General features: G+C 43.3%; 1 protein-coding gene across 2 annotated transcripts in view; it reads right to left on the bottom strand.

Moving 5' to 3' along the window:
* The window catches only part of WDR78 (WD repeat domain 78), a 59,302-nt gene extending 51,388 nt beyond the window's left edge, over positions 1 to 7,914 (bottom strand). For both annotated transcript variants that reach the window (XR_003570186.1, XM_027874098.1), the window contains exons 1-4: positions 7,861 to 7,914; positions 7,004 to 7,187; positions 2,534 to 2,721; positions 177 to 289 (exon numbers count right to left, since the gene is read on the bottom strand). Coding sequence is in view for 1 of the 2 variants with exons in the window: in XM_027874098.1 (XP_027729899.1) it covers positions 177 to 289; positions 2,534 to 2,721; positions 7,004 to 7,162 (460 nt within the window). In the remaining variant the exon portion in view is untranslated. The remainder of the gene's footprint in view (positions 1 to 176; positions 290 to 2,533; positions 2,722 to 7,003; positions 7,188 to 7,860) is intronic.
* Positions 7,915 to 22,696: the final 14,782 nt, after the last annotated feature.

The raw sequence follows: 22,696 nt of genomic DNA, 5'->3' as shown, positions 1-22,696 counted from the left end.
CATCTATCTATCCATCCATCCATTCATCTATCTCCATATCTATCATCTTTCTCTCTCCATATCTATCATCTATCTATACGTCTATCTCCATATCTCTTATCTATTTCTGTCTGTCTGTCTGTCTCCATGTCTGTCTGTCTGTCTATCTATCGATGCGCACATTATTTTCTTCTTACCAACATAAATGGATATTGCTTCTCGTCTAAAAGATGGCTCTTCCAGGTCTTCTCCGATGGACTCCATTGTAGATGCACTTGACTTAGAAACAGTGCTGCTCCCTAATACTGACCTTTAGTAATGAACAAAGATTTTATCAGGAGAAGGGAGAGTATGAAGGCAACATTGAAATAAACAGAAAATGGAATATTAGAAGGCAACTGTAGTAACTTTAGTTACACGATGCTTGAGACAACGTACTCTCATAACCTTTGAAGAAAATCATAGGTCAGAGACAAGTATTCAGAGCCCAGGGATGCCTTTAGGGAGTCTATAGGATTTTTTAAAGCCTCTCCAGCCTGTGGTCTCAGAAGGACAGCATAGGAGCAAGAGAGAGTCAGTGTTTGCTTTTTGTTTTTTAAACTGTCAATAATCCCATTGTGTACCATGACTACCACCTACCTCCAATGAGGTTCCAATGAGGAATTCAGAGAGCAAACAAAGGATTATGAAGTTTATGGCAAGACCTCAAGTGCCTGAGTGGTTTTGGTTTCTGGTTTTTTGGTTTTTGTTTTTGTTTTTTTTAACACTGCCACCTACTGAAGGCAAGAGTTTCTCAAGAGGAAAGCTTGTTTTGAAAATAGAAAACCAGCCAAGAAGATGGTGCCAGCTGTGGACTTCTTCACTAGCTGAATGTTGTGGACCTTTCATCCCTGCCCTGTGCCTTTTCACTGCCATCTGTGTGTTTGTGTTACATTCTTTGTGGATGGCCATGCCACTGTCTATCTCAAGGCCCTACAGGTCGGCCCATACCCTTCACTTGTGCCCTCTGGAATTCCTGTTCCACAACCAAGTTCCCTTCATTTCAAACCTTCCCCTTCCCTGCTCCCTCCATTTTCCAGCACTCACAAAGACCTGGCTCCTCTAGAGATGATCCTGCCTCTCTGCCTATCCCCTCCACTACCGGTTGTGCCTCCTCTCATTGGCCCTAAAGAATGAGTTCGCATACTCCCTCCTTCTCATTTCCATCTCCAGACTCCCTTTGCAGCTGTCACTTCTCATTCATCTTGTCCAAATTTGTCATCTGATTCAGATCTCGGGGGCCTTTACTGACGGCTCACCGTCCTTTCTTTCTCAAGGAGCTCAGAACTTGGCTCACAAACCCCCAGCACCTCCCCTTAAGCTACCAAGCTTCAGCGTACATGCCGATTTGACCAAATCCTGTCCCTTGATGATGCCCACCCTCTGCCTTCTTTCCTCCTCTTCTTCTCGTGCTGCCCAAGTGAGGTAGATGTATTTGACCCAACCAGGTTGAGTATAAATCTCTATTCTTTAATCTCACCTGGGCCTTTGCCCCAACATGGGGATCCTTTAACTTCCCCCAACTAATTTTCTACGCTTCTCCCCACTGAGGTTGCGTCTGATAATACCCTTCCCCTGACCCTCCCACAGAAACAAGAGAGAGCTCTTCCTATGCTTGCACAGTATCTAAAACGAGATTTGAACCCAGACCTTCCTGATTCCAAGTCCAGCACTATCCACTAAGAATCGGGGGGCCTAGCGAGGAATGATAAGAACAGAAATGCTGGCTTGTTAAAGCTTTTAGGATAAGAAGAGATTCTAAGAAGGAAGAGCGATAGCTTGCTTTCTCAGTGGATGGAGGAGGGAGGGGGAAGGGAGAAAATTTGGAACTAAAAAAATGTTTTAATGAATATCAAAAATAAAGAAATAATAACAAACCAAGACAGGATAGGACCAATTCTTGGAGTGGAAGGGATGATGATAAAACCTTTAGGACTGAAATGTAGCTCCTTTAGGAGCTAAAAATAATGGAAATGCAGATAAAACTATCCCCCCCCCATTGTCATCACACAAGCATAATGAGGGGAAAGAAAGTATAGAGAAGCTGTCAGGAGATGTGCAACATTCAAAGAGTAGAGCAGGAAAAGTTTTCGGTGCACAATTTTTTCATGAGAAATTTGCTCATAATACACATAACCAAAAAACAACACAATGTTCTCTTATTTAGGTGGGACAGATCCCAGATTCTAAATTAATTCACTCTTATGTACGCCCCTTAAATGAGAGTTTATACAAAAACTTATCTTAAAATAAAAGAACCAAAATATTTATAATCGACAAGTATTTAAGCATTTACTCGTGTTTTTATATAAAGCCTGCCTGTCTTTGAAGAAACAGAAATTGATTCCATGAACAATTGACCCTAACAATAGTCCATCACAATGCACACACGTAAATGTTTTAAGTTATCACTGCTAAGTGCATACATGTATATACATATCTATCAGTCCTCCATGACATAAAAAGAACCTCAAATTCCACATTACAAGAGGAAATGCAGCATGCTGTTTCCTACCTTGTGAACTGCCCCACCAAGCTAGGGTTCAAGGTATTCTGAAACATGGTGTAGGAGCCTGCATAGTCTGATCCAAGAGACACATCCTGGGATGCAAGCAGCTTACTGGGCTTTTTGGATCCAGGAAAATGTGGATCTGGACGGAAAAGGGGTCGAGGAGTGACATCATTCCCAAGTGCATCAAATACCTATAAATTACAACAATCAAAGGCAATCAGGAACATGGAAAACATGAACAGAAAACATTTGGATGGCAGAGCATGACTAAAATGGGATAAAGATGAAAAATGCAATTATGTGGGTTTTTTCTGATAAAAAAATTAAGTTCTCCTTAAGAAAATTCCACTAAGTGGGCATAATTATTTAAGAAAAACTCTTTGACATAACTTAGGATCACTCCAATATAATGAATATTAATACTTGACTTCAATCACACAATTCATAATCAATCCTTTAAGGATCGATCACTTCAGTGGCCTATGGTTTCCCTCAGATGATGCAAGAGTTGCTGCATCTGAAAAACCCACCATTTGCATTCCACTCAGGGAGGAAAGTCTCTGAACTTGGCTAGGCTTGGCCTCAACTAAGAGAAATAGAAAGCCATCATCAGACGCAAACCTGAAACCTTTCTGACCTGGTCTATTGCTATTTCCCAGAACTTATGCTATGTTAGCAGAGACTTCCAGAGTCTAGTGCCATCCACACCAAGGTAGGGCTTTAGTGAAGTTTCCTTCTATTTTTTAAAAATTAAATTTTATTTTAAAAAATCAACCTCCTCTTCCTCCCATTTCCTTGCCCCACCCCCAGTGTGGAAGCAAAAACACGTTACAAACACACATGCTACATACATACATATACGCATATGCATAGACATCAAACAAAACAAAATTTCTCATTGACCATGTCTAAAAGCATGTCTCCACTTGTGCTCTGAGCCCATCACCTCTCTGTCAGGAGGTGGACAGCAGGCTTCACGGTGAGTCCCTAGGAACTACAGTTAGTCACTGTGTTCATCAGAGTCCCCAAGTTTTCTTTTTTTCTATATTTTGTTTAAATCAGCCAAGACCCTCAGCCTCCCCTCTAAATGCTACTCCCTGCCCCAATTGACCAAAAGCGAAATAAAACCCATTACAAATACACAGAGTTGATCAAAACAAATTTCTGTATTGGTCACGTCCTAAAAATACTGGTGTTATTCTGAACCCTTCACGCCTCTACCAGGAGGCAGGCATTCTGTCATGACTCTTCCAGAATCTTGGTTGTTCATTATGCTGACAAAGAATTCAGCACAATAGCATTTCCTCACTTTCCTTTTTCATCCATTCCCCAATTTACAGGCTCAGATCCCATTCTTTGCCACCTCGAAAAGAGCTGTGGATATTTCTGTATATCCTTAAAGTTTGTTTTGCATAGAGGGCCTATGGGGAAGTAATATACGATTAGTCTGGAAGCAGAGGGTGAAGACAGACTGAGAAGGGCTTTAAATGCCAAAGAGGGAAGGAAATCAGGAGCAAAGGAGTGCCAGTTTAGCAGAAGGTCTCCAGTGGAATGCTCCAAGGCTCTGTCCGTGCTTGGTCTTATGCGGTGTAACATTTTATCAATTACTGCATAAAGGCCGAGATGGCAAGTTTATCAAACTTGCCTGTGCTAGCTAGGGAAAGCTAACACACCTACAAAAAAGGATATAAGGCAGCTCTTCCAGGCTAAAACAGTGAAGAGAATCCAAGATGAAATTTCATAGGAATAAATGAAAAGTTTAGACTTGTGCTTTTCAAAATCAATTTTCCAAGTAAAACACAGAGGAGGCACCACTGACTGGCAGTTTGTCTACAGAAGGGTGGGGGATTTTAGCGGCTTCTGAGCTCAATGGGCCCTTCAGACCCCACAGCTAGTGTAGCCTAGGGCTATAGGGAGAGGCAGGAGGAATGCCAGGAATAAAGACACAAGTGGTCAGGAGCCCATGCCCCGGTTAGACCACATCTGGAGCACTGGGTTCAGCTTGGGGTGCTGCAGGTGAGCAGAGCCACAGTTAAACAGGAAAATGTCTGGAGACAAACAAGATGGTGAAGGGCTTTGAGTCTAGGCCATGTGAATTCCTGATGGAAGGATCGTGAGATGTGGAATCTGGAGAAGGGAAGGCTCAAGGGGAACGAACACTGGTGCTACCTTCACGTGGACTATGAACTCTACTGGCCTGCTGTGACCCCGGGGGCAGGGCCAGGAGCAAGGGAGAGACTGTAAAGAGACAGTTAGGCTAGAGGTCAGGAACTCTCCTCACAGTCAGAGGGTGGACTGCCAAGGAAGGAGGCGTGGCCCCTGTGTGAGACGGGGAACGTCTGCCATCTTGGGATTCTATGGCAGGAGATGATGGAGACCGCCTAAGACCGACACGACCTTCCAGGCAGACACATAAGTGGGCAAACCAAGGACAATCAGAGGAAGCCAGAGAGTCTAACTCAAGGAGGTACTGTGACCTCAGGGACTGCCGAACCTGGACGGCCTGAGAGCCAGCTCCACAAGAGATGGAATGGGGCTCTGGAAGGACGCCTTATCACCAGACGTCTGCTGGGGCCCTCGTGCTGCCGGGGCAGAGAAGCTACAACGTCTGGACTTCCCTGCCCACGTGGCCATTTCATGATTCCAAAGGGGGAAGAACCACCAAGGAGAAACTCTGCTTGATCATCCTCAACCAGGAGGGGAGGGGAATGATAGGACCATGGCCGAGAGCCACCGCTCTGTCCCAGAGCTTGGGATAGAGAAGAGGAGAGCAGGGCAACATCGGATCTGGCGCCTAGATTTTGGAAGAACAGATTGCAAAGGGTGATGAGAAAACCTAGGGAGTATCTCAAGGGTAAAGTCAAGGCCAGAATAACGGGGATGTGCTGCAAGGACAAAATTCCAAAAATGAGACACACATTTTTGGACATGGACAGGACGGGATTTTTTTTTCTTTTTTGCTTGACTAGACATATTTGTGATATGGGTTTTACTTTTCTTTCATTTCACTTGGGTAAGAGGAATATGTGATAATTGAAAAAAAATTAAATTTAATTAAAAAACGTGAAAATCTGAAGCTACAAAGAGAAGCAATTCTAATAAGCACGAGAATGAGGTATTTGTATAAAGAGACCTATGCTAATACACGATGTAAATTCTAAGGAGACGTGGACAGAAGGTGGAACCAAGAGTGAGGAACAGAGAACACCTACAAATTCAGGGCATGGTCCCATAAGCAGAGAATCAGGAGTGTTCATGCTCAAAATCAACAAAGGATAGCAAAGAAAATTAAGATAACCAAAAAAGAGCAGTTTTTTAAAAAGGTAAATGGAGAAAACGACAAGGACTGAGATAGATGGGACAAGAGCCAAGGACAGAAAAATGATCGCTGGGATCTACATGGCTCCTTACGTCTTGTCCTTCCCCATTCAGGCTTGCCTATAACAGGAAACTGGAAAGAGAGAGGGTGTGTGTGGGTGTGGGTGTGGGTGTGGGTATGTTATGAGTGTGTGTGTGAGTGCATGCTCATGTGTGAGAAGGTGTGTGAGGATATGAGGATGTGTGAGTGTGTGAGCAAGTGTGAGTGTATATGCATGAGGGCATGTGAATACACGCTCACGTGTGTGAGTGCGTGAGTATGTAGGAGGCAGGGAGACTATAGAAACACACTATTTCAAGGGTATTGGCTTGCACTGGGTTCAAGGTCAACGTTAGCCTCCTGTAATGGAAATCCATCCAGGGACAACAAGGAGAGCTGGGGCAATGTTACCATAAGGGAAATCCAGGAATCACTATCAGAGGCCTAAGGTCCAGATCAAAACTCATGGCAGAAGACGATGCGAAGGGCTCTCGGACAGTGTGTGCTCATTGTTTACTCTGTACCGGGCCATCCTGAGGAACACAGACCACCCATGCTTGACCAGGCTTCAGGGAAGGCCCTGCAGCTGAAGGGCTGACCCTCAGAGGGAAAAAACCTGGAGAGGGCCAGGCAGCTTGGGAGATGAACCCTCTCAAAAGCCTAAGCACTACAGTCTTCACTGAGGCCTACAAATGTTTAGGTCATCTGAAGGCTACATTGGAGAAGAATAACACCAGCTTTAGGCAGAGCTCTCAAGCCAATTAAATGCTGAATGTTTCCACCTACAAATGCCCTAAGAGAAAAATCTCCCTAGATAGATTTCTAAAGAGACGAAAATCACCCGAATGTCACCAGGAAAGCCTTCTAAAATTCTGAACCTGCAATATTAAAAATTAAATGACAATGTTCATTAAAGCTTTGTGTGAGCTTTAGGTCCCTCCTCGGCTAGAGCAGCCTCCTATTTCCTTCTGTGGGACACACGCATGGAACGGAGGACGACGCCATGACTTCAAGAACACCATCTGCTTCCATCGTGCAAGGGATCTGTTCCCAAGAGCCGAGACGGTTCACTTTTAACATTTCATTTTCAGAGTTCATCCAACCCAAGCACGCACCTGGACGTGTTGCCTTGGATGGGGCAAGGACACTTTCTCTTTGCCCTCTGTAGGCCCACTTGTGGTCCTCGACATCGTTTGGCTTAGGCTCAGACTGACTTTGCTGTGGCTTATGCTCACTTTGCTCACAGAGAGGCTGACCTTCCGGGTGGTGGACATCCTCCTTGCCTGGGTCGGACTGCCCCTAAAAAACAAAAGGAAAAAACGCTAGCTGGGATCCAAGGCCTGGAAATAGGGGAGCACTTTTCATTTTTTATTACGTCCAAATGCATGCTCTCTGAGGACAGGCATTGCCTTTGCTTTTTCTTTGTATCTCTAGCACACAGCAAGAGTCAAATGTCTGTTGATTAAGTGATAGAAAACTATGACCGTGTGACTGAGGATCAGGGAAATATAGATACAAATAAGATTTTTAAAAAGAAACGTTGAAAAGAACCCAAAATCCCAACTAAGCTATGGCAGTCATTGTAATTTTTTATTGTTTGATGCTATACTAATCATGACAGGACTCCAATACGGCATCACTTATGCTGAGAGGTCCCAGCACCCATCAAGCACATAGACAGAGACTGGACTTCTCCATCATTCTGGCCAGTGTTAACCCTGTGTCAAACAGTTAATGCTCAAAGCTTCTGATTAGATAAAGCTCCTAGCCTACTGAAGGAAGTAGGGGTCATTCTCCTCCTACTGCCTCAGACAGTCAACTCAAACTCTCTTCCCATTTCTGATCCTGAGGAAGGAACTCCCCTCCCCGAACCTGGCATTGGCAAGTAACCCCAAGAACGTTTCCACCACATCTGGGTCAGATTAGAAATGCCCCCTTCCATGTGTGTCTCCAAGGTATGCACCTTCCTTACCTGAAGACCAGCTGTGAGCATGCACCTTCCCAGACACAACTTCTTCTCCCTTGAGCTGGGTGAGCCTCTTGGATCCATGGAGACAAACCTGTCTGTCTATATTGCCACATTGTGTGAGTATGTGCTTTTTTGTCTGCCTGCGGTACACTGTAATAATACAGCTTTTGTTTGTACTTGCTTTCTGAGTACCAACGTCCAGTAAATTCCCAAACCCAGGTCTTGGCTTTAAGCTCAGCCTTGAGGTCAGATAAAGCAGAAGTACCTAAATATCCAAATTCTCTTTTCCAAGAGAATTCAATTCAATAATCATCAAGGAGCTGCTCCACATGATGCTGCACATTAGAGCATTAGGTATACAAAGATAAGACAAAGGTCAGTTCCTGCCTTCAGGGACCTTACACTCCAGAAAAGGTGACTGCCCTGCTTAGAAGTCTGTATTGCATTTGGGTAGATCACATAATCTCAAATTGGAAGAGGGCCTCAGAGGCCATCTATCACCATATATCAAAGCCATGAACTAAAGACCTAATTTAACTAAACTTCTCTGGGCTAATGGACTTTGAAATACAAATATAAACTTCAAGTTTGCTTGTTTTTATTGTTACGACAATGGGCTGGCTTGTTTTACTATCTACTGTTTACTACTGTTTCTATAGCATCATGACAGTTTATCCAGAGGTAACCAGCCTTAGGAGTTGGTCTCTGAGCTTTGAATGCCAGCACAGCATTTTGTAATTGCTGCTAGAGGCAAGAGGAACCCCTGGAGTTTACTGAGTAGGGGGGTGACATGGTCATTCTTGCACCTTAGGAAAATCATTTTAGTTGCTGAATGAAGAATGGATTTGAAAGTGGAGAGACTTAAGACAAGCAGATCCATCAGAAGGTTATTCCAATAGTCCAGTGTGAGAGGACAAGGGCCTGCCCCAGGGTGAGGGCAGTGTTAGAGGAAAGAAGGGGCTTATTTAAGAGATGTCGTGAAGATGGAATCAATAGACCTAGGCAATAGCTTAGCTAGTGAGGGGGTGCGGTAGGGGGAGTAAGAGATAGTGAGGAGTCCAGGATGACTAGAAGGATGGTGTTACCCTCTACACTAACAGGGAAGGTGGGAGGGAAAGGGTTTAGGGGGAAAGATAACGAGTTCGGTTTGGGACATATTAAATTTAAGATGTCTAGTGGACATTCAGTTCGAGATGTTTGAAAGACAATTGGAGATGCAGGACTGAAGGTCAGCAGAAAGACAGGGGCAGGAAAGGTAGATTTGAGAGTCATTAACATAGAGATGGTCATTAAATCCATGGGAGCTGATGAGATCACTGCGTGAAGTATTATAGGGGTAGAAAAGTATGTAGGGTAAAACCCTGAGGAACACCTACAGTTAGAACATGTGATCTGGAAAAGGATCCAGCAAAGAAGATAGAAAAGGATCAGTCAGATAGGTAGGAGGAAAACCAGGAGAGAGTGGTATCCCCAAAAACCTAGAGAGAAGATATTATCAAAAAGGAAAGAATGATCAAAAGTGTCAGCTGCAGAGAGGTCAAGGAGAATGAGGATTGAGAAAAGGCCACTGAGTTTGGCAACTAAAAGAGTCTTAGTAACTCTGGGGAGAGCAGTTTTGCTGGAATGATAAGGTCAGAAGCCAGATTGTAAGGGGTTAAGAAAGAAGCGAGAGGTATTGATTAGAAAAACGCAAATTAAAACAACTCCTGGTACCACTTTATGCCTATCAGATTGGCTAATATGACAAAAAAGGGAAATGATGGATGTTGGAGGGGATGTAGAAAACTGGGACACTAATGCACTGTTGGTGGAGTTGTGAATTGATCTAACCATTCTGGAAAGCAATTTGAAACAATGCCCAAAGGGCTATTAAAACTGTGCATACCCTTTGATCCAGCAATAGTACTGCTAGGTCTATATCCCAAAGACATCAACAAAAGGGGAAAGGACCCATTTGTACAAAAATATTGATAGTAGTTCTTTTTGTGATGGCTAAGAATTGGAGATCAAAAGGATGTCCATCAATTGGGGAATGGCTGAACAAGTTGTGTTATATGATAATAATGGAATACTATTGTGCTACAAGAAACGACAAGTAGGATGATTTCAGAAAAATCTGGAAAGACTAATATGAACTGATACAAAGTGAAGTGAGCAGAACCAGGAGAACATTGTACACACTAACAGCTACAATGTATGATGAAGAACTGTGAATGACTTAGCTATTCTCAGCAATACAATGATCCAAGACAATTCCACAGGAGTCATGATGAAAAATGCCATCCTCCTCCAGAGAAAGAACTGACGTTGTCTGAATACAGACTGAAACAGACTACTTTTCACTTTCCATTTTTTGTTGGTTTGTATTCGAATCTTCTTCACAAAATGACTAACATGGTAATGTTTTACATGATTGCACACGAATAGCCTATATGAGATTGCTTACTGTCTCAGGGAGAGGAGAGGAATAGAATTTGGAATTCAAAACTTAAAAAAACAATGAATGTTAAAAATTGTTTCTACATGTACTTGGGGGGAAACAAAATATTATTTTAAACAGGAGATTGAGAGGCAGTGGAGGAGGCATCGATTGTAGATGCCTTTTTGGGAAGTAAAGCTACAAAGAGCAGAAAAGAAATAGGATGATAGTCAGGGATAGAAGGACCAAGTGAAGGTCTTTTTTTTCTAGGACAGAACAGACATGGATATGTTTTTAAGCAGTAAGAAATGAGAGTAGACAGGGAGAGATGGAAAATAAGTGAAAGAGTGGGGATGACAGAGGGGGCAATCTATTGGAGGAGACAGGATAGAATGGAATGGCTTGAGCAGGTAAGGGGGGGTTAGCCATGGCAAGGAATAAGATCACCTCTCTGTGTGAGACAGCAGTGAAGGAGGAGAGAGTGATGGGAGATGAGGAAGATGAGAGAAGAGGGAGTAATATAAGATAAGGCTCTCAGCTGAGAGGGTAGAGGAAGGGGAGTCATGGAAGGTTTGTGGAGGGATGAGAAGGTTTGAAAAAGATGCTAGGAAAGTGGGAAAGTGGATCGATAAGGCAATTATAGGAGGATTGCCTCAGCAAGGGCCCAATTCAGATTACATAACATAAATTTGTAGTTGATGCAGTCAGGATGGATTGTGTGATTTTCTCCACCTTCATTCAAAAGCTATAAATGGTGAGAGTGATCCAAGGCTGAGCATAATCAGTGATATGATCAGGGGGCTAGGGATTCAAGAGAGCTGAATTGTTTCACCAAGGGGTGAAGAAAGAGTGGCTAGTGTAGGGGAGATGGCCTGGGAGAGAATTGAAGGGTCAAAGAATTCGAGGTCATAGTGCAGGTGAAGAGTAGGGTTATATAGGGAAAACAGAGGGAGAGGCGAAAAGCCAATAGGTTATGGTCAGGTAAGGGGATATCAGAATTTTTGAACATGGGGAAGGTACATTTCTGGGGGATGGCAAAATCAAGGGTATGACCAATCATCTTTGTGTGGTAGAGTGGAGAAGCTCATAGGAGGTAAATAGGACATATCAACTCACTGAGGAAGAAAGGGGAATGACCTGGGGTCCTGTAGACAACAACTACTAGGATTTTGATTGGGTGGTAGATAGGAATAGTATGAACCTCAAAGGGAAGAGAGGTTACTGAGTGATAAGGAGGGAAAATCTGGAAGTAGCTGCAGGGAGCAATGGGAATTCCACTTCCCCTGCCTCAACAAGGGAGCTGAGAACAAGTGAAGGTGTTGTCACTACTGCAAAGGGTGGCCAGGGAAGCAGCGTCATCAGGATAGCCACGGTTCAGTTAGAGCTAAAAGATAGGAATGGGAAAGGATTTTACTTAAATAGATTTAAGATGAAGAGAAGTTTGTTGTCTATGAAACAGGTGTTCCAGAGGGCACTGAGGAAAGGCGGGATGGAGTTGAGGATGAAACTTTGAGGTGGAAGGGTTCAGGGGGATGAGAATAAGGAACGGGGTGGTAGGGGGTATGGATGGAGACTGGATGGTGATCTGTAGGAGGACAGAGTCCCTGAAATGGGAAGGGTATGAGCAGGTATGAGAATGTTCATCATTAACTGGAAGGCACTATGCCTCTGCCCTCAAAGGACAGAAGCAGCAGAAGATGGGAGGCCTGCAGTCAAGGGGAGAATTGCTCTTTGGAGGGTCTCTACATCCCATTGGGAGATTGAGTATTGGGCTGGCAGGAAGATGTGGAAGATTGTTCTGTGGGGCAGAGGCTTCCCCACATCCCAGCAGCTTTTCCTCAGGGAACACGATGTGCCCGGTGAGAGATGGAATGCTCAGAGCACTAGCACATCTGAGGTCTGAGGTCTTCTCACCTGAGGAGGCCGGCTATGAAGTGGTAGAAGCAATTTGTAAACTCTCTGTGCAGGTGGCAGACACCTAGACTAGCAGCCCTTCCTCAGCGGACATTTTCCTCAACACAACCTTATGAAATAAACAGTCTGATTATTACTATTCCCATTTTACAGATGGGGAAACTGAAGCTCAGAGACTTGCCCATTAAGACACATTAAATGTCGGTATCAGGATACACTGGTCTCTTCTGAATGCAAACCCAGTATCCTTTCTGCTGCCCCAGAAACACTGTCATCAGCCATGCAATGGTCCAGGAGACATCTGTAGCTCTGAATCATTTGTAGTAGCAATGAGACAATAAGCAGGGTCTTCAGGACAGGGTAGTGAGAGATAAATAATGAGAAGGGGGAGGGATTTGGGGGCAAGGCAGAAAGAGAGACAGTGCCGCACTGAGTGGGAGGCAGATGGAGAAGAATCCTCCAGGTCGGATGATTCCTGTCCCCTTGCTAAGATGTCCCTTCACAGTCCTGGACTGGGTCCCCAGGCACTCCCTTTTCTTCTCTGCTCAGGGATCCCCTTCCAGTTCCAGGGGTGAAAAGATTCCACATGGTACTGCCATCTCTCTACTCCCCAATTCCTCTCCACTTAGGGTCATGGCAAATAGATACTAAAAAACAGAGTGAAAATAAGTGATTCCAGGAGAAAACAAGGAGAAAAACGGGGTGGAGGGATGCAGGGGGAAATGTTGACCTGAGTCAGGTGTTTGGAAGATAGGAGAAAGTGACACAGAGGAAGGGAAAGAGCATTACATGGATGCAACTACATGATAGTGTGTGGCTCTTTCCATAGAGGACGACTTAGGCTTCATGGGAAAAAACACTCCTAACAATGAGAGATGCCCAGAAGTGGAATGAGCTGCCTTGGGAGGTCCCCCTCCTTGGAGGTCTTTACGTACATCAGTCAACCAGCACTTATTAATGCTATAATTAAGGTATTAATTAAATGCCTACTATGAAGTAGGCACTGTGCTAAGTTCTGGGTTACACAGTCAAAAAAACCAGTCTCACTTGCTGCGTATACTATAATGAAGATTCTTTTTTGTATTTATGTCTGTCACAGTCCCTTTCAACTCTTAAATCCTAAGATTCTGGAAGCTGATCTGCTCTGGAGGAAGCAGCACCTTGCGCACCAATGATTTGGGGGTCACAAGTACCAATGTGCGAGAGGTAACCTCGTAAGAGACAAAGGACAGTAATGACAGTTGGCGACAACTTGAGGAAGGGTACTGAGGCAGCCATTTGTAGACCTGTACAGAAGAGATCTGTTGTCTTCCTGGGACCTGTATCTGGGACAAGACAGAGAACTGCCCAAGACTTGTGAAAACTGCTAACCATTACCCACTGGTAATGATGAATCACAAGAAAACAGTCCTGAGTGAAAAAGTGAAGATGGAAGGACACAGATGGTGTGCTGATAACTACTGGATCAAAATGGGAGAGAACTGGAGAAGTGAACAGCTGAGTAAGGGGGAGGTCCCTGGATTTCTGGATAATGGCTTAAAATACAGAGATGATGGGCTCCTGGACAGGGATGGAGGGCACCTGAAGAGTACTGGGTAAAACCAGAGTTGCCAGTACTGGAATTGATAGTCTTTTTATATAAAGGATGAAAGCTCTCTTTGGAAGATTGCTGGAACTAATGATGTCTCCTTGATGTATAAACTCTTCTTTCACAACATGACTAATATGGAAATATGTTTGCATGATTGCACAAGTATCAACTATATCAAATTACTTATTGTCTCAGGGAAGAGGGAAGTGAGGGAGGCAGAAAATTTGGAACTCAAAAAAAATTTTTAATTTATGTTGAAAAAAGATCTATTTGGGAGGTGGGGGAAATTCAGGACAGAAACATGGTAGAGAACTCTTGTGTGAGGATTAACTGATGGGGAAATGAAATGATACTATTGGGCTATACTATGAACCATTTGGACAAAAGGAGGTATTAAACAAAGATCTGAACAGATACAAATGTGACACAGAAAAATGATACTGTAATGATGTGAGGGTGTTAAAAATAGAGCCACTAATAATAAATAATGATAATAAATTTGAGATTTCTCCATTCATTATGGCTCTCTATCGTATCTACTTTTATATTCTATATTCTCTATATATTTATATGTTGGTTTTTTATTTTTATTTTGACCTTAAATACAAAAAGACCAAAAAAAAACTTTTTCCATGTTATACAGCCTAACACAAAAAAGAGGATTCAATATGAAACTATGAACCTCTATTTCACAGTTGACTTTTTTGGAAAGCTATGTAATAAATACTACACATTATTTTCAAAGCTACTCTGCTGTTCTATACTTTCTTCTGAGCTTTCTCTTGTTCTCTGCTGTACACTTTTTTTCTCCCTTCTTTCCTACCCTCCACTAGAGAAGGCTACCATTAGACACAGATGACATACACATATGTGTATGTGCATACATACGTGTGTGTATGTAAAACCACACTTTACATACTTCTACTTATCAGTTCTTTCTCTGGAGGTGGTCAGCATCTTCCTTCAAAGGTCCTCCGTAGTTAATTGGAGTATTTACGATACTCAAAATAACTTAGTCACTCCCGGCTGTTTTTCAAACAATATTGCTGTTACTTTATACAAATTTCTCGATTCTGCTCATTTCACTCTTCGTTATTTCATGCACGTCTTTCCATGTTTTTCTAAAATCAATGAGCTCATCACTTCTTACAGCACAGCAGTATTCCATCACTGTCATATACCACAATTTGTTCAGCCATTTTCCCCATTGATGGGCATCCCCTAGATTTCCAGTTCTTTGCCACCAAAAAGAGGGCTGCTATAAATATTTTAGAACATATAATTTCTCTTCCTTTTTCCCTGGTCACCTTGGGAAACAGGCCAATAGCGATATTGCTGGGTCAGAGAGTACACACTGTTTTACAACTCTTTGGGTTTAATTCCAGATATTGCTTTCCAAAACAACTGGATCGGTTCACAGTTTCACCAACAGTGTATTTGTGTCTCAGTTTTTCACGATGATTCCATTAGAATGAATGATCCTAGAAAACAGAGACTGCGGGATTATGTATTCCCATCTCTTGCCATGGTGCCTGGCACACGGTAAACACTTATAAACGCTTATTGATTGCCTGACCCTAGGAGAAAAAAGCAGACTCCTCTGCTTGGCTTTGAAAGGCCTTCACAATCTAGCGCCATATTACCTATTTCTAAATTTATTTCATATACATGCTTCATTCACTCTCATTTCAAGTAAGTCAGCCTACTGGCTATTGATGGAACTTGGAATTCCATCCTCTGCAGTTCCTATGCCTGGCATGTACTTCTTCCTTACTTCTTGGCCTTCCTGCAAGGCTTACTTCCTGTGTGTGGGAAGCTTGCGCTGACCCTCCCCTCCACCCCTTGATATGAGAGGTTCTATCCTTCCTCACTTAACTGTGCACTTTGTATCCTGACATGGGTTAGTTTTCACTTTTGCTCTGTATTCCTAGGACCTAGCAGTGTCAAGCACATTTTAGTCAATTATTACAACTGGCTGGATTTCACTGGATTTGATTGGGCTGGACTTGGTAAATTTTATCCTTCGAAAATTGGAGAACCTGCTCCAACGATGGGAACCCCAATTCTGGACATGTTTCTGATTAATAAGAACCAGGTGCTAATGTAGAAATCACTGAAATACAGGATGGGAAAAATGTGGCTGGATCCAATTTCCTATGAAAAAGATCTGGGTGTATGAGTGGACTACTTGCTCACTATGGCAACATTGTGACCAGACAGTTTTAAGAAGCAGTTAATCTAGTTATGCTAAATGTTACAGTATCCAGAATGAGGCAGGCAATCTTTTGGCTGATGGGGGCAAGTCCATCTAATACATGAGGAGCAGTATGTTTCAAGGCAGGGCAGATTAGTTGGACATAGATGTAAACACCTCCATCCACTATGGGCTGCAGGTGCCCCGAAGATCCTGGGCTGGGTTCACTGTGTCCCTTCATACCACTCATCAGGAACCATTACAAGGGAAGCACAAGATCCACAAGTGGGCTATGGGTGCCCTGAAGATGCTGGGCTAGGCCCGTTGTGTCCCCTCATCAGGCGTCATCACACGGGACACAGCAGCGGATAGAGTACCGGCCCTGAAGTCAGGAGGACCTGAGTTCAAATCTGCCCCAGACCAAACACTTGACACATACAAGGAAGATACAAAGTAAATTGGGGAGGGGGGTGTGAAAGCTGGTGGGGGTTAGGAATGTCCTTACACAGGAGCCAGCATTTGAGCTGAGCCATAAAGGAATTGGAAGTCTAAGTGAGATCAATCACTCAAAAGGCATTTATTAAACTCGAACAAGCACTGTTGGGGGTGGGGATAGAAAGAAAAAGCAAAAACAGTTTTCCCCCAAGGAGTTTACATTCTAATGGACAAAACAGATAGAAAAGAGACAAGATAACTAGAGACGGTGAGGCACTGTGGCACCTGGGTTGGGAAAGTCTCCTTGCAAAAGGCGGTATTCGAACCCAGGTTTGGTGAAAGGCAACAGGGAGAAGGGAGAGAATCCTAGTCATGGGGGACAGCCAGGGCAAAGGCAAACTAGGAGCTGAAGTGTCTCAGGTGAGGAATGGTAAGCAGACTGGCCAGTCTGGCTACAGCCCGAATGCAGAAGGGCTGCTGATGGGCCATCAGTCTGCCAAGCCCAACTGTGAAGGGCTTTCAATGCCTGGGTTGGTACCGTACCCTAGGAGCTCATTTCTGGGCTTATCTATAAATATGGAGGCTGTGTGAAGAATGGACGAATGGTAGAGGGAAGAGACTGGAGGGAGACCAATTAAGAACCTGACATGCTAGTCCATTTCCCCTCCCCCACTTAATGGTATTTTATTTTTTCCAATTACGTGTACAGATAGTCTTCAACATTCATCTTTATAAGATTTTGAGTTCCAAGTTTTTTCTCCCATAGGCTGTATATGTACAATCATATTAAACATTTCCACATTAGACATGTTCTGATAGAAGAAAAAGAACATAAAGTAAAAACCAAGAGAAAGAAAAAAAGAAAGAAACTAGTATGCTTTGATCTGCATTCAGACTCCACAGTTCCTCCTTTGGATGCGGATAGCATTTTCCATCATGAAACTTTTGGAGATGTCTTACAACCCTGAATTGCTGAGAAGGACCAAGTCTATCAATGGGAGTCATCGCACAGCATGGCTGTTACTGTGTACAACATTCTCCTGGTTCTGCTCGTTTCACTCAACATCAGTTCATGTAAGTCTTCCCAGGTTTTTTTAAGTCTGCCTGCATCATTTCTCATGGAACAATAGTATTCCATTACATTCATGAAATGGAATTGTTTAGCCATTCCCCAATAGATGGGCATCCCCTCAATTTTCAGTTCTTTGTCACACAAAAAGCGCAGCTAATCCATTAAGAAGCTAGTTCACTTAGACCTGATAGCAGAGGTTCCAATTTTACATTTGGTCCAGACCTATTACTTCATCAGCGCATAAACTTTTGGCAGCTAAACATGCTCCACTGACAGAGGCTGGCAGAAGTCCTAGAAACTTGCGGGTGCATGAAGGGTTCAGTGACTTGCTCGTGGTCTGAGTTGTGTGCCAGAGGCAAGACTTTTAAGATTTAGACCTGAAACGCACATTAGCTGATCATCAAATCCAACCTCCTCAGTTTACAGATGAGGAAACTGAGGCACAGGAGGGAGGAAGTGACTGGTCCAAGATCACACAAGTTGAACGTCATGTTTCCCATTCTTTCCACTTCAGCCTCCTTGTTCAGAGGTCTCAAGCTCCACACATGGCACCTTCCTAACCTTCTGAAAGATGAGGATTCTTTGTCTATGTGTAAAGCAAAGAGTAGAGGGGGGCGGGGGCGATCTTCGAGGCAGTGAGACCACTTAGGAGGCCATTATAATACTCCAATGAGAAGTGATGAGGACTTGGACCAGGGCAGTGGTGATATCAGTGGATAAATGAAAGAATTCCTAAGATGAATTTTAAAATCTGCCTATTTTATAACCTCTTTGGCTCTTGAAGAGTTCTCAGTACGTAAAAAAAGAAAAATTCTCTAGTTGCCTGACTTTGTTTCTCCCCTTATTCAACAGACATTTACTGAATTCCTGCTAATGTCAGAGTCAACTAGCCTGGTTCTAGGGAGGATTCAGAGAAGCCAGGTTTTCCAGATTCTGAGGTCAGGTGTGGTACATAGTGCTAGGCCTGGAGTCAGGAAGATGTGAGTTCAAATCCAGCCTCAGACACTTACTAGCTGTGTGTCCTAAGGCAAGTTACACTTAACCTCTGTTTGCCTTGGTTTCCTCAACTATAAAATGGGGGTAATAACAGCAACTACTTGCCAGGAGTGTTATGAGGACTAAATATTTGTAAAAAAGGTTTAGCACAGTGCCTGGCACACAGTAGCTACTATACAAATGTTAGCTATTATGCAATACAAATCAAACTTTCTTCAAACTTGTTATAACACTAAAATATTTTAATTAAATTTATCTTATTTAAATAAGGAAAATAAATTTAATTAAAATATTTTCATGTTGGTCATGTAGAATTCTACTTAAATATTAATGCGATCTTGGAGAAAACTGTGGCCTTGGATCATGTTTGCACAAATGTCATATTCTGATAATGATGAAGAAAGCGTTATCTTTGAAATCAGCCTCCCCTAAAGTGCCATATCACAAATTCTTGAATTGTTGAGGGATATTCTTATACTGTTCACACTCTCACCCCATCCCCAAACTGAGAGAAACAAGTCGGCCTTTGATTCAGTTTTAGAGCTTTACTTTCTTCACATCAACTTTAGCCAGTCAGTCAACAAGAATTAAGTGGTTACCATGTGGCAGGGACTGCTGCCCCGAGATACAAAGAAACACAAAAACCCATTCTCTGCCCTCAGGGAGCTCACATTTTAATGGAAGAAGACACCAAGCAGACAACTGAGTAAGTAAAACCGTATATATTGTGTAAACAGGTTTTCCAAGGGAAGGCCCCAGCAGTCGGGGCTGGGGCAAAGGGCACTAGGAAAGGCCTACAGATGGGATTGGGATTGGGATTGAAGCTGAATCTTGAAGGCAGCCAAAAATAGCTGGAAAGGGGAGGGCAAAAAGGGAGAACACTCCCCACACTTGGTGAATATTTACATCTAATATGTAAATCATGATGAACATAAGGGCCTTACCTCATAAAAAAGTGAAATGACATTTTGCTTAGTATTCAAGACAACAGGAATGTGGCCCCTGTACTTCTGTGCAAAGTGCTTTGTTACAGAGTACTATAAATAGGAATAGTTTTCAGTGCTAAAATGGTTAAGCTTTACATAGAAACTCCTCTTCTAGAGAATGCCTCATTTTCTTCCAGGTAGAGATTTCACACCAGAATCTCTCCCCACAGTTCTTGTTCTGTGCAGGAAATGAATGCTTCATTTTGCAAATGCAGCTATTTCATTACAGTATTTAATAGAAGCCCACCAGGATCTGAGAGGTAGTCCAGCACAATGGACAGAGAGGTCAATCTTGGGTCGAGGATAGCTTCTGTTTTCTTCTGATTTTGTTCTTTGATGATGGACCAGACAAAGGCAAAAGGCAAAGGGGAGAAGATGAAGGTCTCGGGCTCCCGGGGCCAGAGTCACTCCAAACTACCTTCTCTACCGGGCCCCCTTGCGGTGAAGGCCTTGAAGGCTGGGATAGTGGGCTGGGGGAGGGGTATATAGAGGTAGGGGGGCCTAGCTGTAAGATCTCTTTCAGGGACTTTCAGCACAGTGATCTCTGATGAAGGCCAAAGGCAGGCAAAGAGTAGAGCCACCTCCAGACTTCCCTCAGACTTCCAGAACACATTCTGAGGTCCCCTCAGACTTCCAGAACACATTCTGCTGGATCCGTTTTGAGTAGATAATTTTGAATTCACCTCTCTTGGATAGAGCAAACTTATATTCTCCATAAAGCCTGTCATACCACATTTAGAAGTGGTTTTAGCCTAAAAGGTAGAATGTAGGCCACACTTATCACCCACTGCACACTCTTGAACCAACCCAGCAAAGCCCGGTCATCATGGAGAGGGAGGGAGTTGAGTAGGGGTGAGAAGGGGAGAGGAGGAGCCATGGCAGGAAGCCGATTGCTGAGCATCAGGTGAACTGGGGGCGACAGGTTCATCTCCAGGAACCACTCTGCTATCACATTCTTACTGAAGACAGATGATGGGCCTTGGCATCCCGGACAACTTTCTAAGTTTCCAAGTTAATGAAGTGTTGCTGATCTTCATAAATCACCGAACCCAAGTCTGAACTTACAAACCCTCCACCACTTCAGTGCTATGGGTAACACAGTTCAGAAATATCCCGTTTTTAATCTTTAAAAAATACTGTGATTCATTCAAAAATATTTACTGATCACCTGTTACTCCTAAAGCACTCTAGAAGATTAAAAGAGAAAACATAATCCCTGCTGCCTTCAAGGAATTTACAATTGAGTAGAGGAACTGAGACAAACACATAACAACAGGAGATATGCAAGATCTTCCCTAAGTGTTAGAGTACTTCAGGGAGAAATAGTTCCGCTGAGGTGACCAGGTAAGGCCTCCTTGGCCACAGGATTGGAGCCAGGACATTAAGCACTAAGGATGCAGAGAATTTCAGCAGGAAGACACGTTACAGGGAAGAGGGAAAGCAAAAGGCTTTGTAAACAGCAAATGGTGCTATGGCTGTACCAGTAGATGTATGTAGGGAGGAAGAGGCTAGAAAGGGAGAACCAGAAAGACATATACGAAAGATTTCTTAGCAAACAGGTGCCAGGTACATCTCGGGAAGTTTCTGAGCACAGGAATGATAGAAATGAAGGAAGCAGGGAAAGACAGAGAGGATGAGTATTGTGTACCCACTGCAATAATCCAGGTCAGAATTAAAGCCAAAAGTTAAACAGCAAATTAGCAAAGAAGAAGGTGGTCCAGGCTGCCAGATCTTTAATCCAGGGAAGTGTTAGTCGACAAGGCTTTGTTCTTTTGTTGTTGTTCAGCAGTTTCAGCCTTGCAAATCATGACCCCATTTGGGGTTTTCTTGGCAAAGATACTGGAGTGGTTTGCCTTTTCCTTCTCCAGCTCATTTTACAGATAAGGAAACCAAGGCAAATAGGGTTAAGTGACTTGTCCAGGGTCACACAGCAAGTAAGTCTTGTCTGAGGCCAGAACTGAACTCAGAAAGATAAGTCTTCCTGACTCCCAGCACTCTATCCACTGTGCCACCCAGCTGCCCACTTTGTTCTACAGAATTATAAAAACATATGTTTCAAATGCGGTGATCAAAACAAGGAATTTAGACATCTTAGAGTTCTTCCTTTTACACATCTAATCTTTGTTTCCAGAATTCCTGAGCTCGGGTGCACTAACTGTTGGCATGAAAGTAGAATGACATTAAACATGTTAACTCTTTATTTTCGAGATGTAGTAAGCCGATGGGTTAGGGTTAGGGTTAGAGACAAATGATCAAGTTTATTTCCAAAAGTTACCTTTAATTAAGGTAATCAACTACTTTCTACACTGAATCTCAGGCAGTCCTGCTACAACTTGTGTCATGTGACTCCTCTCTCTCTCTCTCTTTACCCCTCCCTTCTTCCCTCTCAGCCACATTTTTCAAACTTCTACTCTCTTTTCCAATTTCATGATTACTACCTGAGACACTTAACTGCTTGTTGATTGACCCAGGTCCTCATTATCTGCCAACTGGACTGTTATAATAGATTCCTAACTGATCTCTGTCCCCTTTGATCTTGTCCTCCTGCAAACCATCCCTCACACCACTGTCAAATTAATGTTTCTTTATTCATTAATCTGGTGTCACTCAGTTGATCAAACTCCATGAATGTCTCCATACTGCCTAATGAATCAAGTCCATACTCCTTCATCTATGATTTTGAGCCTGTGACCAAGTTACCTTTACAGTCTAATCATGCATCTCTGACGAAACCGCCCTTCTCATCAAGGCCAAGCCCTCTCTTGGTACCTGAGCTCCCATCCCTTCCAGTAGCTTGCCCTCACAATCATTCCCCTCTGCAATGTTCATTCTTTCCCTTTGTAAGGGCTCCTTCCCTACTCTACTAACCATAGGCATGCCCCAAGTCTTCCCCCATCCTTAAAAAATCTTCACTAAACAGTACAACCCAGCCAAACTATCTCCAAAATCCACTTTCTCTTTCACAGCCACATTCCTATACTCATCACTTCTGTGCCTCTCACTCACTTCTCTGGCTTTCAATCTTATCACTCAACTGAAACTGCTTTTGCCACGGTTACCGATGCTTTCTAAACTGCCAAGTCTGCTGGCCTCCTCAGTCCTGCTCTTAACCTCTGCAGAATGACACTGTTGACCACCCCCTTCTTTTGGACACTTGCTTCTCTAGGTTTTGGTTACATTGTAGTTAGGTGACCTAATGGACCTAAGCTCAACTCCAGCTTCAGACACTAGC

Source organism: Vombatus ursinus, unplaced genomic scaffold (assembly GCF_900497805.2).
Source record: "Vombatus ursinus unplaced genomic scaffold, bare-nosed wombat genome assembly UNPS02014804.1, whole genome shotgun sequence".
NCBI lineage: Eukaryota > Metazoa > Chordata > Mammalia > Diprotodontia > Vombatidae > Vombatus > Vombatus ursinus.
The sequence above is the reverse complement of the archived record's forward strand: the minus strand, read 5'-3'. Positions and strand labels throughout refer to the sequence as shown.